The 17,284-nt window shown below is 35.5% G+C and overlaps 1 protein-coding gene across 29 annotated transcripts in view; it reads right to left on the minus strand.

The window, feature by feature from the left end:
- The window catches only part of SLMAP (sarcolemma associated protein), a 163,129-nt gene that overhangs the window by 26,188 nt on the left and 119,657 nt on the right, over window positions 1–17,284 (minus strand). For 13 of the 29 annotated variants that reach the window (XM_074957695.1, XM_074957705.1, XM_074957697.1 and 10 more), the window contains 4 exons: window positions 12,411–12,467; window positions 8,830–8,910; window positions 8,484–8,543; window positions 143–265 (listed from right to left, as the gene is read on the minus strand). In XM_074957695.1, the coding sequence (XP_074813796.1) occupies window positions 143–265; window positions 8,484–8,543; window positions 8,830–8,910; window positions 12,411–12,467 (321 nt within the window). Of the gene's footprint in view, window positions 1–142; window positions 266–8,483; window positions 8,544–8,829; window positions 8,911–12,410; window positions 12,468–15,093; window positions 15,178–17,284 lie in introns of all 29 variants that reach the window. The other 16 variants (XM_074957708.1, XM_074957718.1, XM_074957710.1 and 13 more) reach the window with 3 other exon arrangements.

Raw genomic sequence — 17,284 nt, forward strand, 5'->3', positions numbered from 1 at the left:
ATTTACTGTATTAGACAAAATTGGTTTAAGCAGCCCCTTTTAAGATTAACTGATATATTTACTTAAGGACAATTACTCAGATTTGCACTTAAATTTGATTCTACAGGACAGTCATTCAAATCTTTTTATATCTCTGTCTCACCTTGAAGTTCGAAGCATTTTTGTTTACTTGTTCTAGCTAGCTCTTGGGCTTCAATCAGCTCCTTGTGCAGCTGCTGAATTTCTTGTTTAGTCTCTGTTTCTGATTGTGCACCCTGTAATTCATCTGATAAAAGAACATTTTTATTTTAAAGCATAAGTTTGCATAGCAACTTTATTTGTACTGCCACATAAAGACAGGCAATGTTTTTAGCTTCAATCATGCAACATTAGCCACAATAGTTATCACTGGGTTAGGTAGAAGTTAGCAAAAAACATTAATCTATTTAGCAGTTTGTTTTAATCTTGAGGGAAATGAAAGTAAAACAATCGTAGTTAAATCCAACATGCAAAAAAACATAACATATACAAGGAATCCCAGTTTACATAACACTTAGTGAAATTTAAACTTTTTTTTTTAAAATATTGCATAGAATTGGCATATCTCAGGATTATATTCAAGAAGCCTTAATGTTGCTGATATTTCATTTTAAAATGTTCTTTTTGTGAATGTAACGTAATTTATAAAGTATAAAGAACGTACACCGTTTCTTTGAAAGTCAACTTCACAAGTTGCTAGCAGAAAGAATTCAGTATGTCATTTCAGCAATGATGGAAGTATATAAAACACAACATGATTTATAATGCCATACTTGGACTAACATTTCTGAACTTAGGTGTCTCAAGGTAGGCACCTACATGAAAGCACCCTGATTTTACAGAAGCGCTGAGCAAGCCATTTGAAGTCAACAGGAAAAGCAGATGTTTGGTCCAACTGAAAGTCAAGCCAAGTTTTGGCCTAAAAACTTGCTTCACTGTGATATTACTTTGAAAATATTAAAAGTTCCTTTAATCTGAGATCATGTCTAAGGATGTATTTTTAGCTCAAATAATGGTAAGCATATGAATTATGCTTACATAAAATACATATGAATACATAAAACTTGTCAAATCTGTTCTTCCCCATCTCAAAGTTTTTGTATTATTTATAAAATTGCACAAATAAAAGACCTCAGGGAATAAAAAGAAATATTCATATTCGTCTGAAATAAATACAAAATACTTTTTCAACTTAAAATTACTGAACGCTCAAGTAGCAGAAAAAAGAGAAACATATAAACAAACGTGTAAAAACCTTAACTAATAACAGCATATCATTCCCATTGTCTATTAATAATGGAGTACCAGTAGTATGACTTGGTAGACTACAGGAGACAGAGACAGTTCTAGCTCCAAGGAATTTGTAATATTAAGATGTGATCTTTGAAACTCTTATGCATTTAACATTTCTCACATAAGTGTTATTCACATAAGGGTTTGTGAAATCAGGCCCTTATAGGGAAGCAGACAATAAATTCAAACTACACATATTACATCAATGGAAAGTAGAAACTTCAAGGAATTCAAGTCAATTGTCTGGTTGCAGAAAAATAGGAAGAACACGACAGTCCAGCTATCAGACATGAGAAACAAAAGAAGCATGTATTACATAGCTTATGGTTAATAAACTGACAATCCCAAAATCCATACAGAACTAAAATTAATTTATATTGGGCAGAAGAAAAACCCCAGTCAAGACCCAGAGATACTTTTGCTGGAGAGTCCAGACAAACTACTACTGATTGTTCAGTATTAAGTTTACTTTTGTTATATTTTGTTTATACTTGTTTATTTATTTAGCTATATATTAGATCAAGGAAATAACTGTTCTAGTTAGTTGCTTGTCTCAAATGATTATTTTTCTTATTCTTATTCTAAGCTAGTTATTTCACCATACCACCACAAAGTACTTATCATATCACATCTCTCCAGAAAAATATCTTGTGCTTGTCTTATTCGTGCAGTAATAAACTCCATGTCTTGGACCTCTTGCAATTTCTTTAATCACATATTAATGGATTTTCCCCTTGAACGCCAAAGTAGCGTTATACATTTCCATGCTGTGGTAGTTAACATCCTGAACATGGATCTTTCTTTGTGGCTGACCACTGTTGCAGGTGTCTCCCCTAAAATATAACAAATTGGATTTTTGTCAAACTGAATATTAATATATATTTCATGTTGCTTGTGTCCACAATTTTGTGTCTTATTATATCCTCGAAATACAGGTAAGGTCTCCATTACAACATCTCCAGCAGAGATGAGAAATGTAAGAGAATAGCTTTTTGATCATTACAAGGATATAAAAATTAAGTCCTACAATTAATTTCCACAGCAATTGCCTTGTGGATAGGGAAGTAATGATTCCAGCTTTTTAAAAAAAAACAACACACTTTTAACGTTTAGATTTTTACAGAGTGGAATTATAAAAAAGGACAAAAAGGGAATACTGAAAAAATGGAACAAAACATTTTCTTCTATGGTCTACCGGAGTTTCTAACCACAGTTTCTCTTTATTATAGAGGTATTGTTCTCAGTCTCCCAGAGATAAATGCTTATGTACTTGGACATTTTGTCCTGCCTAATGAGGTTGTCAACCTTTTCATTCATGTACTGGAAACAAGTTGTGTTCAAGTCAGTATGGTAAAGAAGTAGTGCCCCTACTCCATAGATAGAGTAGAAATCTCAGCTAAGATCTCTGGTGGACAGCTTCTCTGCCATCAATTGAAGATTCCATTTTAACAGTTACACTGTTCCTTAGGAGCTGGAAAACTATTCAAGTTATCACACAGGCCCACAGAGTGGGAGAAGGCAATAGCCATACTTGTGGGTTTTCTTCCTCTTCCCCACCCTCCTCGGACCAAACGAATATTTATTTATACAAAATGGAACAGCTCAAACAGGACAGATTGATTCTGAGCAGAGGCTTGAACTCAGATCTCTTTCCTGTTTGAGCTATTCCACTTTGCATACATAAATATTAATTGGGTCAGAGAAAGAGAGAGAGAGAGAAATTGACTCTACAGCCCAGTGACTAGGGGCACTCACCTGGAACATCGGACACCTGGGTTCAAGTACCTGCTCTGAATCAGGTAGAACAAGAACTTCAGCCTGACTCTCCCGCATTCCAAATGACTGCCATAGTCACCAGGCTCTTCAGGGGGTCAGTTGCTCTTATTTTGACCAGAAATTCCATCAGAAACCTGAGAAACCTCTCTTGACATAGTTTCCTCGAGCCCAGTACATCTCAAAGAGTTCCAGTTTTTATGAATCAATATTTCCAACAAAGAAAATTTTATCAAAAAGTTATCAACCAGCTCTACATAGTAATCAATGATTACTCAACTGTGTGGCAATTAGTTTGTAAATGTATAATTTTGCAAATTGTTCTTCAGAACAACTTTAATCAGAATTGAAACACACAATCTACTTGCTCTTTCCCTTGCTTGTGGGAATTTTGAGTGCAATTCTAAAAGGCTGGGCTTAATGTTTTGACCATTCGAGCTTTAATTAAGGGTTTCCATTAAAATTTGTGGAATGTATATTTCCACATCTAGAATAGCATACAATATTTTCTTAAGTCTAAATGGGACTAGAGTATGATCATCCCAAAATAAATATTGTACGATTTTCCCTCTAATTGCCACACAAAGATTTGTAGAAGGAATTCATGTAAACTTATCAGTGATATGAGAGTTATAAACAGTATTTGAAGACTGCTTAGTGGTAAACCACTTCAATCTTTAAGAGTTAATCTTTCACGTGGGAAGAAAGTGAAAGGAAAAACAAAATATTTTAGAATATTTATCTAGACTTAAGTTCTTCATCAAAACAATATTTCTTGACCTCACAAGTAGTTGCGACCTATAACAGAAGTAATAAGGCAAAGATAAAAATAGGACAAACCCCCCTCCCAAAAGCAGACACTGACACAAAGTAAAGTGTGATAGGGAAAGAAAGTTTATATAGACATCTCTTGGAGAGTGGCAAGGATGAGAGTTCTGAAAAGTGAGAAATAAGCAGTTTTCCCCAAAACATTCCCTTAACCATTCATATATGAGCAAATCCAAAAGGAAGTATAAATCGCCATCATAAGTCTAGAAGGCATCAAACTTCCAAAACATCTAGAGGAAGAGGACAAATTACACTAGATTAGAAAGTCTTCAGTTGATATCAGGCAGGCTAACTTGCTATTTACTCAAACCAGAAAAAGGCACAAGGGGCAACATTCAAAATAGCTTCAAGACAAGTGCCCAATGTTATATGTATCTAAGATAATCAGAACTCCACGGGGACAGAAGTCAGTACTGGCTCTATATGCCAACCCTTAAAGCTTGTGCCCCATATCAAAGTATCAATGCACTGAAAGAATAAATTAATCACTTCCTTAAATATCAAGGATTTCTTCTATTTTGTCTCCATGGACAGTATTAGAACTGCTGTGTAAAAATTAGTATAATTTGTGCCAAGGCATGAGACATTTGTTCCCCCACCAACCTGGTTCAAGGCAAGAAGTCTGAACATGGATATTCTTCCTAAGGCCGTGAGCCATGTCACAAACATTTGAGGAATATCTTATGATAGTCTGTGAGGGACAACTTGTGGAAACATTTCCCACACAATTTAAAATTATCTTTCCAATGTCAGAATCTGCCATCAAATATATTTTAAGGCCCTAGAAAGTAGTTACAGGGAAAATAAAACCCAGATCAGACCAACACTTCCAAATCTGATGGCAGGCAGGAAAAAAAAAGGCACTAAGAGAACTCCACCTATATGGTTGCCTTTACAGAAGTGGTCTTAGTGTCCATACACAAACACAGAACCCTGGCTAGGCTCTGCCTTTTAATTGTCCCATATCCATGTGCATCCATAACAGTCAGAATCTGTGGAAGAAATTTCATGAAGACAGACATTTGCACAGCTCTCATATTTGAGGCACCTAGCTCACTTCCAGGGCCTTGAAGGACCCTATCCAATAGCGAGCCTCCCTCTGGGGAAAAACATTGTTCAACTGAAATCAAATTAATTAGATTAAAATCACAAGTTTTTGTCAAATTCCTGAAACACTGAGTATGCCAACTGTATTAAGTAACAACTGAATACATCATTTGCAATCTAAAGAAACATTAGGAAGTTGGTGATAAGAACTATCAGTGCTAGATGCCTTAATTGTTTCCTGGTGCTGTATTTGTTGGACACAGACACCTATTTTTAATTCTTCAACTTTTCTTTGAAATTATCAACCACTGACAGACTTAGCCTGTCTTCAAAAGGCAAAGTTCAAGAAACCTCTATTAGTGGCTGATAAATACATTACCTCATCAACAAAACAGTCTGGCAAATGCACAAAAGTATTATGGATTTTTTCCTCCACACTTTGGCTTGTATAAAATAGAAACAGCATTAACAAATTTGAACAAGTTTAATGATAGAAAACACACATGGAAGGAACAGAAGCAGAATTAAATGTATCACCATCCTCTTGTTCCATGAATTACAGTAACTTCCTAAGTTGTTTTCTACATTCAAGTAAATAATTGAACAAACTGAAACACTAGTTGCCCATCTGACACTTCTGCATTTCCCTAGAAGCCCCAGGAACAGCTTCTAGTTCAAAAAAAAACTTTTGTATTCCAATGGCTCTACTAATGCATAGCTAAGCCAACTGAGTCCTACTCTAACATGTAAAGTCCTCTTTAGTAGGGAGGGACGCGAGATGCCTAATGCAGCACTCTGAAAAGTTTGTTGAATAAAATCGCTGGCTTACAGGCAGTGTGTGAAATTATTACAATAGAAGTTAATGATTTGTTGCTGAAGATATTTAAAAGAGCTGGAGCTGGAGCACTGACAGGGAAAAATTGGTGGGTGCTCTTCACCCACCAGCTGCTCCCCCCCACCCCTCTGCCCTAGCTCACCTATGCCTCCTCCCCTGAGCGCGCCATCCCCGCTTCTCCTCCCAGCGCTTGCCACCGCGAAACACCTGTTTTGCGACGTAACAAGCTGTGGGAGGGAGGGGGGAGGAGCGGGAAACTGGCGCATTCAGGGGAGGCAGTAGGGAAGAGGCGGGGCTGGGGCAGGGATTTGGGGAAGGAGTCCAATAGGGGCAGGGAGGGGGTGGAGACTTTGGAGAAGGGGCAACAGCAGTATTATTTCTCTTGTATGGCAAGACAAAATACTAAAATGTAAAAAATAAAATTACTTTCCTGCTGGAAATAATTTGGAAGTTCGGTATTGACGACTACTTGGATTTTCAACTGTGGAAACGATGTTACAGCACATATCAATAATTCACAGGTGTGAATAATTATACCTGCTTGAAGGAGTGGCCTAAGTAAAGTAACGTGACTGATTTGGGAACTCAGGTTTTAGTGCCGTTTGAGAGAACTAATGTTTGATTTTGCTGGGATCTGATTAGCCAAAACCTTCTCTTCTCACATGACATAAGCAGATATAGGGTAGCTAAAGCATTCATGAATAAATCAATAGGAACCCACTTGCATATTATAGGAAAAGGAACTAGATGGTCTTCCAGCTCTTTTCCACCACTACTTTTTTTTCCCCACCAAAAACATGATTAAAATCATGTTGGCTTCCAAAATTGCTCTTAAAAAATAAATAGTTTTAGAATGGTAAAAGTAATACTTCCATAATAAGGCATTTTTTGCCTACACTACAGAATGCATATCTTACAAGACAAACTGATATTTAAATAAGTGAATTCTTTCATGGTCTGATACCCTGTTTTACAAATTTCAGCCTTGAACTCATTTACATAGTTGAATTATAATTCTTCAACCACAGGCCTTAAGACAAAAGTTAATATATTAAATACAGAGGGATTAATGAATTACATTTCAACTTTAGAAATCAGTTCCTGGTTGAAATATATATATTTGAAATGTGGGTTGAACATGGATTTGCTATTTTACTACATGACATATTGCAAATTATTTCTTGGCTTTCTGTCCTGCATAAGAAGAACTGCAGACTAACACATTCTGAAGTATTCACACGTATTTTGTACGTCAAGGTTTGTCTACTTCAACAACACATGTTGATAAAATTCACAACCAGTAATATTCATGTAGCTTTTCTTCGAAAGAAGCAACACATTCCACACACTGAAATTTACTACTAAAATTATTAAAGTAATTATGTTCACTTATGGAACATGACAGTATTAAATTTTATCTATTGGCAGATGAAGTCAGTGAATATCTCTACGTTCCCATTAATGGTATTAATTACAGTTACAAAACCAAACTCATTGGTATGTCCTCGACTTTTCAAACACTTGAGTTCCTTAACTGTTTCACCAGACTCTAATCTGCCAAAATAAGCTATATAAGCTATATTTTTGTTGGTTAGCTATTTCACGGAACATTTTATAATTGCTCTGAAGTACTTCAGATATAAAAACCTCTCATCTTTTCCAGTAAAAAACTGGGAAAACATATACTGGGAAAACTGGGAAAACATATACAATTGAGGAAGAGATCTTATGTTAGCCTTTCAGGTTTCTGTATGATTTCCAGGTTTTATGAGCAAACAAAAAGTTAGTAGCGTTCCCTTCATTTGTAACCCAACATAAGAACTGTGTCATTGCTGACCATAAAAGAAAAAAAAATCTATAATTACAGAAGTGAAGCAAAAGTTTACCTTTCAACATGTTAAATATAATGGTATATTAATATTTTATCACTTGTATTTAAACTATTTTTCATGTGATCAATTTGAAAAAATTAATTTGCTGAACATGGCAAGTTTGCAGTTAAATAGTAAATACATTTTTAAGTCTGACTGCAGTATGAAGGTCTCATGCAGAAGAATTTTATTTTCTAATTTAAATGTCCAAAGCTAATATATCCAACATAGGCTGTTTTGTTTAGCAAAACCTGAAAAAATCTAAAATAACATCTACGATGAACAATAAATACATTCATAATTGAAGATTTAACAGTTCTTTAAATATAAATAATACCCAAATTATAAACTAAGGAGTCTTTTTCATCACTGATGGAAACAATTTACACAGATAATAGCCATTTTAAGCATTATTGGGTAACAATGACCAGAAGAGGTACACGGATTATTAACCAAGAAACAGAACACAAAGAGAAACTATTATTTTCTTGACTCGTGCTTTAAGTTATACATGAAGATTTATTTTAACAGTACTGGTGTGAACTGGGAAAAAAGATTACTCTAATTTAAAATGTCACTTCTCTCTACACTAACAGTTGGCTGCATTAATTTATTTCAAATGAATGAATCACAATTTCTTTTCAAACATACTTCCTTAATAAAGTAATTTAAATATTTAAACTTGAGCACTTCTCACTTAACTACAAATATTCATCTGACAGAAATATAGAGTCCTAGAATAAAACACGCATGTATTATTCAGAATGTGGGTCTGTCACACTACATCTTAAAGTTAAAAAATATGGAAATTTGTTTACCTTTTAAAAGAGATACTTTAGCAATAGGTTCATTTAGCTCTTGTTCATCCATTTGGGCATCTAAACAAAAAATTTAAATTGCTTTAAAACAGCGGGTAGACTAGAGTCAAGTTCTACGAACAGATTCTACAAACAGACCGGAGAAACCTTTACTGTCCTCTCTCTCCCCCTACCCCAAACTGGTTACAAGGTAGCAAAATACTATATCTCATGTTGTTATTTAATTACACTTGATTTGGCTGAGCGAAATATAAAAAGTGTAGCTTATGTTCTAGATTCTAATAGCAAACCTTAACATACTTACCAACACCAAAGCCATTTTGCAGAAATTTACACCCAAATTTACCTGTAGTGTCGTCGCTGCTTTTCTCCTTGCTTGGACTAAGGGTATCTGACAAATCAGATTCTTTTGCTCTTGCTTGGTTTTCTGTAAGAGACAAGGAGAACCTCAATTAAAATGTGTGTTTGTGTTTCCTATGGCTTTTAGTAGAAATTCTAGATCTACTGCTAGATGCTGCTTAAAGTGCAGAACTGAAGAAAACTGTTACACTTGTGCTTTAATAAAAGCCAGGGTTTTTCTTGTGGCTTTAAAATCCCACTCCAAAATGAATTAAACAGCCGTAGGATCACATATTTAATGTTACAGTCTAACATGAGATGGTAACTGCCTCGTAGATAGCCTCGGCTTTTGTTTAAAGTTGTACTCTTGCCAGTTGGAACCCAGTGTAAAAGCTGGTTGTTTTGTTCAGTCTTTCCGGGAACAAATCAGAAAAAACAGCAGCAACATTTCCAGAACAATACAGATATTGTATCATGATGGAAAGAAAATGCTGCTGAGAACAAAAACTTGATTTTGCAGTGTTTTGAATAAGTAAAACAACAGCAATAGATGCCTACGTGCATTGTGTTGTAATATAAATTTGAAATGAACTATGAATAAAGATTAATCTTAGTAATGTGAATCATCAGTATTTTAACTAGTTTTTTAAAAATCGTTTTAAGTTTAGGTTATGTTAATAGGAAATGGTCTACATGCCTGCACAAGAGCACCTCTGAAAGGGCTTATGGATCAGCCTTCTATATTCTGTCCGCTAGATAGTTACATGAAGTTTAGTGGAACCATGAAAGCAGTTTTTTGGCTAGGTCTAGAGACCTCACAAAGAGAGAAAACGGGAAGGGAAGTGGACTTCATTATACTAATTCATCCTTTTCCCATGCAACAGTCCGCTTGACTCAACAAGGCCAAAGACTCACTTTATATGCCTGTAATAGCTTAATTTTATTTCTGAACTTCAATTTAGCTCAGATGGATGCACGCAGACACAATGGTGGTGGACCAAAAGACAAGAATTATTAATCATGCCCTCATCATCAAGGCTTGAGGACACATATAATAAACTATCCCTCGCTCATTGTGCTCTGGCTTGTTTGGATAGCACTATTGTCTACCCACAAATTGGAGGACCCTTCTCCTCGGGCACAAGTGCCAGGTAATGAGGGATTTAGATAGACAGCTATTATAATGCTCCCAGTATACAGTCTTTCCTTCCATATCAGCATGAAGCACTGTCATCACAAATCCTGTCTTCACCTGCTGATATATAATGTACATGCCAAAAGGAAAAAAAAAAAAGCATCTGGCAGAAGAGGGAAGAAAGAACATGCAGTTATAGACAAATAAGTGCATGGGAAACATATCGGGATTGGCATAACTTTCTTTTACATAATTTGATATCAGACATCGTGAACTTGCTATTTCTTGTCACACAGTGACTTCATGGAACTGAAAAGCAAAAACAAATTCAACAGAAACTAAAGTCCTTGCTCTGGGAAACAGACAAGTAGTCAAAGGGAAAGAGACAGATTAACAGAATACACTTCTCCCTTTCATACTTTCAGACAAAGTAAAAAAAGATTGTACCAGGTCATTATGTCAGAGGAATATCCAGTTGTGGGAGTCACAACAGAAAGTAAACAACAAAAAATGAGGTATCTTGTTTGTTAACAGACGTTAGTCAAGAAAGAAGGTGGTAGCCATCAACATATGCATTCCCCGAAGACTAATGGTTCATGAGCCCTGGTAGCTATTTTTATATCCCACAATTTGGTAACACAAAGCTCTTTCCTGGGATTTTTCTTTCATTTCCATCTTTTCACACTTTCAATATTATTTATATTTAAAGAATTGTTAAATCTTCAATTATGAATGTATTTATGGTTTATCATAGATGTTATGTTAGATTTTTCAGGTTTTGCTAAACAAAATACCAAAATTACAAACTAAGGAGTCTTTTTCAATACTGATGGAAACAATTTACACAGATAATAGCCATTTTAAGCATTATTGGGTAACTTTAATACATGAGATAATAAAATAAAGTCTATTTTAAAATTTGTTGACACCAAATGTTCAGGTAGTTTTTTGGTCATCCTTGGTTAAGAAGCCTAAAACAAATATTAAAAATAATAGGGGTATTTTCAGGAGGAGCAGTGGCAGTCTTAAGGAAGTAAATTCATTCAGTAGTCCGATTCTGATCTCAGTTACTCAGAGTTTACCCCAATGTAACTGTGATCAAAATCTGGCCCAATAGCTAACTGTACAACTACTTAGTGTAAGTCACTTATTCGTCCCCTACTTTCATGAATACTAAGCTCACTTTCTCAAAATCTGCAAGTATTGCACTTTAATGAAAAACTTGCCTAATTTTTATATACCACAATTTGGTAACACAAAGCTCTTTCCTGGGATTTTTCTTTCATTTCCATTTTTTCACACTTTCAATAGTGAAAGTGAGTTACTTTAATACATGAGATAATAAAATAAAGTCTATTTTAAAATTTGTTGACACCATACTTATTACAGTATTAACAGATACTAAAAATAGCTCATCATTTTGCAAGATAATACTGGCATGCAAGTGTTAAATTACAGTTAGGCTTATTGTATGCATTCTTTTGCCAAACATGGCATGTTGTCTGGAGTTATACAAGCTCGGCAACAAGCTAAAATGGAGTTGCACAGAGTAAATGAAGTAATTCTAAAAACAAATTTGGAATCCTGAAAGACCAAAATATGTTTAAATGTAACAATATCTATGCTAATAAATGGGCAGAAATCAATACTCTGATATATTAAGAAACATTCATGAAAAAAAGAATGAAAACGTTAATGGTTAAATGTCAGCACTTTACCACTATATCCACTGAACAAACAAAATATTAAATTGTTAATATTGTGCTCAATGTGGGGACTATCATAAATTACTAACATCTACAGCACTCCTGATTTTGGATCTGCAACATGAGGCTCATTAATATTAAGGGACTTAAGTTGCCCAAATAATATTTGTATTTTAGTTTTCCTTATAAAAAGACTGTGAAAACAAGAAAGTGACAAAATTTAAAGGGTTGCACATTCATGTTTTATCTTTAAAAAAGCAGGTTTATAAGATTAGGGTTCATTTTAACACTGTTAGGATATTTCTAGATTATTTACAAAAACCCACACCTTTTCCCTCTTATCTGTTAACTAAGACTAACTAATATTTTCTGGTTCTGCTCAGTGAAAAAACTCAGTCTGAAATTTATTTAGTAGTGAGAGATTTTAATTTGCAAAAAATTCCTTTTTAAAAAAAACCTTTGGATGAGAAATACACAGGTAAGTCAGTCAAGAACAGTCTACCACACACCCCCATCCCTCAAAGTATAGTTTCCTTCTGGTTTCCCCCCCTAAAATACTTATATAGTGATGTATCAATGGACACTAACTATATTTACTCTTTGTGGACTTGTTAAAAAGTTACCTTATATTTCCAATATTTAACAAAAATATTACTAAGTTATTGGTTTAAATCAGAAACTTATTTTAAAACACACCCATTACATAAAACATGTTTCAAAATGAGTTATATAAATCAGAAATCTAACCTCTCAAAAGCTTTGTTTCTTCCACTTTGGTTAGATGTCCTTCGTCTATGAACTTGTCTGCCAAACAAAATAAACGTTACTATCCAAGTCCATATTCAGCAAGCATTTCCCTGTGCATGTCTATGTCGTCCACATTCCATGACCAAATTTAAAGAGGACAGTATTACTCCATACCCCTGCTTAAACAAAAATTTGATTCTGGCATGGGAAATTAAGCAGATCATCACGCAGTTAACTATAACTTTGCTATAATGTGAAGCATAATGAATACAGCAGAAATTATGTTAAGTATTTGCTTTTACTATTTAATAATATCCATTCTTAAATACTTCAGCTAATTAATGAAGGATTAATTTTACTTTGTAAAGTTATTCTAGCGGTTTTTTATATATGACTGAAAAGTCAAACTGAGAACAATTAGCATTTACCAGCTTCTTAGAAAAACTAGTTTTATGAGAAAGTGGAGTTTCTGAATGTATAGCCTCCCCAGATCTCCACTTCTAGTTCTGTGACCAGGTGCCCACAGAGATGGCCATAAGAAGAGCCATTTTACACAAAAAGAAGAGTGGGATGATGAGCATGTATTCAAATGGGCTTGGACAGCGGGCATTTAGCACAAGGTTTTGACTCTCAGGGTAACAGTCTTATTTGCGCCTCACTGCTAAGTAAGTGTCTTAGAGAACCTGTTATGAAGACCCGAATGGGAACTGTCCTCGCTTTCCCAAAAATCAAGGAAATCTTAATACAGTGATGGGCAGTGTAAAAGAAAAAAAAAGCCACAATTAATATGAGAGATTCTAATAGCAAGGTCCCTAACCAATTTATGGCATCTTCAGCTCTTCTCCCCTTTCTCATTACAGGAAGATCTGCTTGTGTGTTTGTGTTGTTCTGGTTTTTTTGGAGCAGAAAAAATACAGTTTTTTGTTTTTGTTTTTCAAGTGGGAGAAATAGTTGTAGTGATTGTTCTGAATATAGTAAAAATGTTTAATCAAAAAGATGGGCACCCAAGAGTTTGAGGTAATCCTGCTCCAGATACGAAGTAACAGTAAAATACCCCTCCAGTGCTGAACACGGTAAGGAGAGACAAGAGTGGTTAGAGTTGGTTACCTTTAGTTTTCCTCTGGCTGTAAGAAGCTTTGGATTTAAATCCCTGACTACAAAAGCAATGCTGAAGTTTGTTCTTGGTCTGTACTTCACTAAAGATTGCCTCATGAAAAAGATGGATGAGGAATCAAGTAAAATGAGTGTCTCCCATACGAAGCCGGAGTGGGGACGTAGTTTTTTTTTTCTCCAAGACCTTTCAAGATTAAGTCCCCAGTATGCCTCTGGAGAGTAAATAGAAAGTTTGGAGGAGCTATCTACACCCTAGAACAGACTAAGATCTTAAAGCAAGGATGCAAGTAGCCAAGATATTGCCCGCTAACAAGATGGAATCTTGAGCCACATTGTTAAGTACATTCACAGTGAAGAAGTGCTTTGAGAGGTTGCTGAAGCACAGGATAGTCACCCAATTCACAACTCGTTTCCTCTCCCACCAATCATTCAGACCGAGCTACAGCAGTTGTATGAAGCCATGGCGGGTGGATTGTGTGTGTGTGTGTTGGGGGCGGTGGCACAATGGATCCCCTGCCCAAAGCATTTTCAACCCTTCTTTCCTGGCTTTTTTTTTTGGGGGGGGGGGAAGAGGAAGGGAGGAGCAGGGCAAAAAAGAGAAGTATCCTTTGTCTTGCCTTGTTCCATGTTGTTACAGAACTCTACTGAGGTCAGAAAAAAAAGACTGGATTTCACATATACACCAGCCACAGTTTCTTTTAGCAAGGCAAAAAAGCACCTGGGGAAGACTGCCCGCCCCCCTGGAGAAGGAGCTGAACATAAGAATCCTGCATCCACATTAGCTACTCACCTGCCTGATTTATAGATGAGAATGACTCCATTCATAACAGTGTCAGCCACATCATAAAACAATTAGTTAGAATGGGTGTGTAACTAGTTTATGGCAGCAAAATGTGTTGCAGATTTTGGACTCTGCACAAATCCATGCATGTTCAAAACTAAAAGCAGTCTACAATTAGCGTAAAAAAAAGAAGTTGGTCTTCTTTGACCTTGGTCTATTTTCCTGGCCAACTCAAATTGCTTTCAGCAGTGTATTTTCTACATGTTTTTTATTAAGAATTCTGATGAAAAAAACTAACTTTTAACGTTTCCTCCACCACAGTGATTCATAGTGTGTTCATGTGTGTGGAGACAGTTTATGAGTTTAATACAGGCTTTGCAGACCACAGTTTGATTTTTGGCATAACTTCTTCAGTAAACCCAACATCACACATGAATACAGCTGATTGATTAAAAGCTGCTATTGATGTTTTCCATTTGTATACTGTACAACAGTTTAACAACAGTATGCAAGATGCCATGAAGTATCAACAAAGTTCAAAGCAAATGGAAAAGTTTGTTTTGACTTGGCCATATTTATATATAGCAATAAATACACAGGACTTGGTGATATATGTAGAAGATTTTGAGACCCTGCAAACCAACTTTGGAATGTGGCAACATAGTTTTGAGCAGGCTAGACTTAGAGTGAATATTGGTAAAATCGAGGCTATGACAAGTGTCGGGAGCAGGACTCACCATAAAGGACATCACAGACAGACAGCTTAGAAGTGTGAAATCATTTAAATACCTGGGATCAATGGTTGGTGCTTATGGTGCCATCCTGCGATATGCCCAGCATTTTGGTGCAAATGGAGGGAACTGACTCCAGTTCCTTGTGACAAGAAGATACCAATAATGTTAAAAATTACAGTGTAAAAAACTAATTTGATCCATGCAAATATATGGGACCGTGACTAGGCCAGCCATTAGAAAAGATTTCAGTATGCTCTCCACTATAGAAATGAAGATGTTCAGATGGAAAGACATGCCATGATGGGAAACAAAATGAGGTTCTTAAGGGACTAATGTGGGGGTTGCTCCAATTGAAAACAAATTGAGGAAAACTAGGCTATGCTGATTTGAGCATATCCAGCAGAAACCGGAGAGCTATACTGGTATGATTGCTCTTGCAGTGTTTGTGGGTGGAAGATGACCAAGAGGGAAAGCAAAGTCTTGATACACGGACTGGGTATTAGCGGACCTTAGAGAGACCAATCTGTACAACACCCTGGAATTCAATCATGAGTTTTGGAAGAATTCTATAAAAGCTGCAACCCCAAATAGGGAAGTAGCAAGAAAGTGAGCAAAGAAAAACATAGGACCAAATTCGGCCTTCTTTACTTAAAATAAGCACCTTATTCCACAATTCTGCAGTAAGTTATTACTCAACATGAGTAAGGCTAGCAGACACTGGATTTGTTAGAGAATCTGAAGTACTCCTGTCTGTATATTTTTGAGAAATTTATTTTTGAGAGGGGCTTACAAAGTAAACTATTTGAATAAAAACACATATATCCCATATTTTTGGCTGAATATGTTTATGCATTTGTTAAAGTTTTTGATTACCATACCAGAATTGATATTCTCCAGTGACTGCTCCTCAAGAAGCTGGCATGCTTATACAGTATAGTAGTTTATTTTAAGAATTATTTACTGAGACTGTGTACTTCAGAGGTAAAGTGCAAATAATTGTTTTAAAGTTAGATTGCATGTTTGCTTCTTTATGATGAATGAATGTGGCCTGAAGGGTTTTTTGGGGGGGCTTTTTTAGGGTTTTCTGCTTGATTTTCTACCTTAGAATTACCCTTTGTCTTTTTAATTTATATTTTAATATCTTTGGGACAGGGACTGTCTTATTATTATTATTTGTATTACTGCAATAATCATACCTAATCATGGACTAGGACCCCATTGTTCGAGGCACTCTGTGTTCATACAGCATATAGCACAATAGTGCCCTGTAATTATTACTACTACTCTAGTAATAATAATGTTAAGTCTTCTTTTGCTCAGAACAGTTTAGGTGCATCAGCTCACAATAAACATGTTGGATCTTTAACAAGAACATCTTTTATCCAAAGTGTCAGTGTCTGAAGTTACATAGGAATTAAAAAATAATTATCCCGCATGTTTGAAGTCTGACTAAAAATGCTTTCCCTTAATTGCTCACAAGTAACTCTTTAAGCTTTATCATTTTATTAATATTCAGACAAAGCATTAGAGCGTCTTCAAGGGCAGACAAAACTTTAAGCCCATTTAATATATCAGAAAGAAGCAAAAGGTCACAAGCCCAATTTTCCCCTTTGTAGGTCACCTTTAATGAGTCCCATATGTTATTTATGAAAATAGAAATAACCAGTAAAATAATTAAAAGAAATTTCCACTTTTAAAAATAAAAAACTTGCTTAAAAGTTTAAGGGAACAGTTAGTTGTACATAAAATATACCCACTTTTATTTAAAAAAAAGCACAGAAGCAAAGGTTAAAATACCAATGGGAGAAAAAAAAGGCAAAGCTTAAAATAGGAGGAAAATTGCACGTTGCATCACTTTCCTCTTATCTGCATAGTGTTTTCACCACTTTTGGGATAATCAAGTGTCCCACATTAACAGCAATGTATCACCACAGACCTAACAAAAGACTGAAAAAGTGAAATCCTGGCCCTACTGAAATCAATGAGAGTTTTACCACTGACTTCGAAGTGACCAGGATTTCACTTTATAAATATGGTGAAGCAGTCCAGCCGTTAAGGCAAAAAGCAGTGAGAAATGGAGGGAATAGGTGAGGAGCAATTAACAAACATATCAAGCTACTGTTCTCCCAGACCATTCAAAACAGGGTTTCACAAAACTTTTCATAGTGTGGCCCAAATCTTAAGGCTGGGATTTTCAAACAAGCCCAAGGAAACTAGGTGACTAATTTCCATTGTATTGAATGCGG

This window comes from Natator depressus, chromosome 7 (assembly GCF_965152275.1).
Source record: "Natator depressus isolate rNatDep1 chromosome 7, rNatDep2.hap1, whole genome shotgun sequence".
Classification (NCBI taxonomy): domain Eukaryota; kingdom Metazoa; phylum Chordata; order Testudines; family Cheloniidae; genus Natator; species Natator depressus.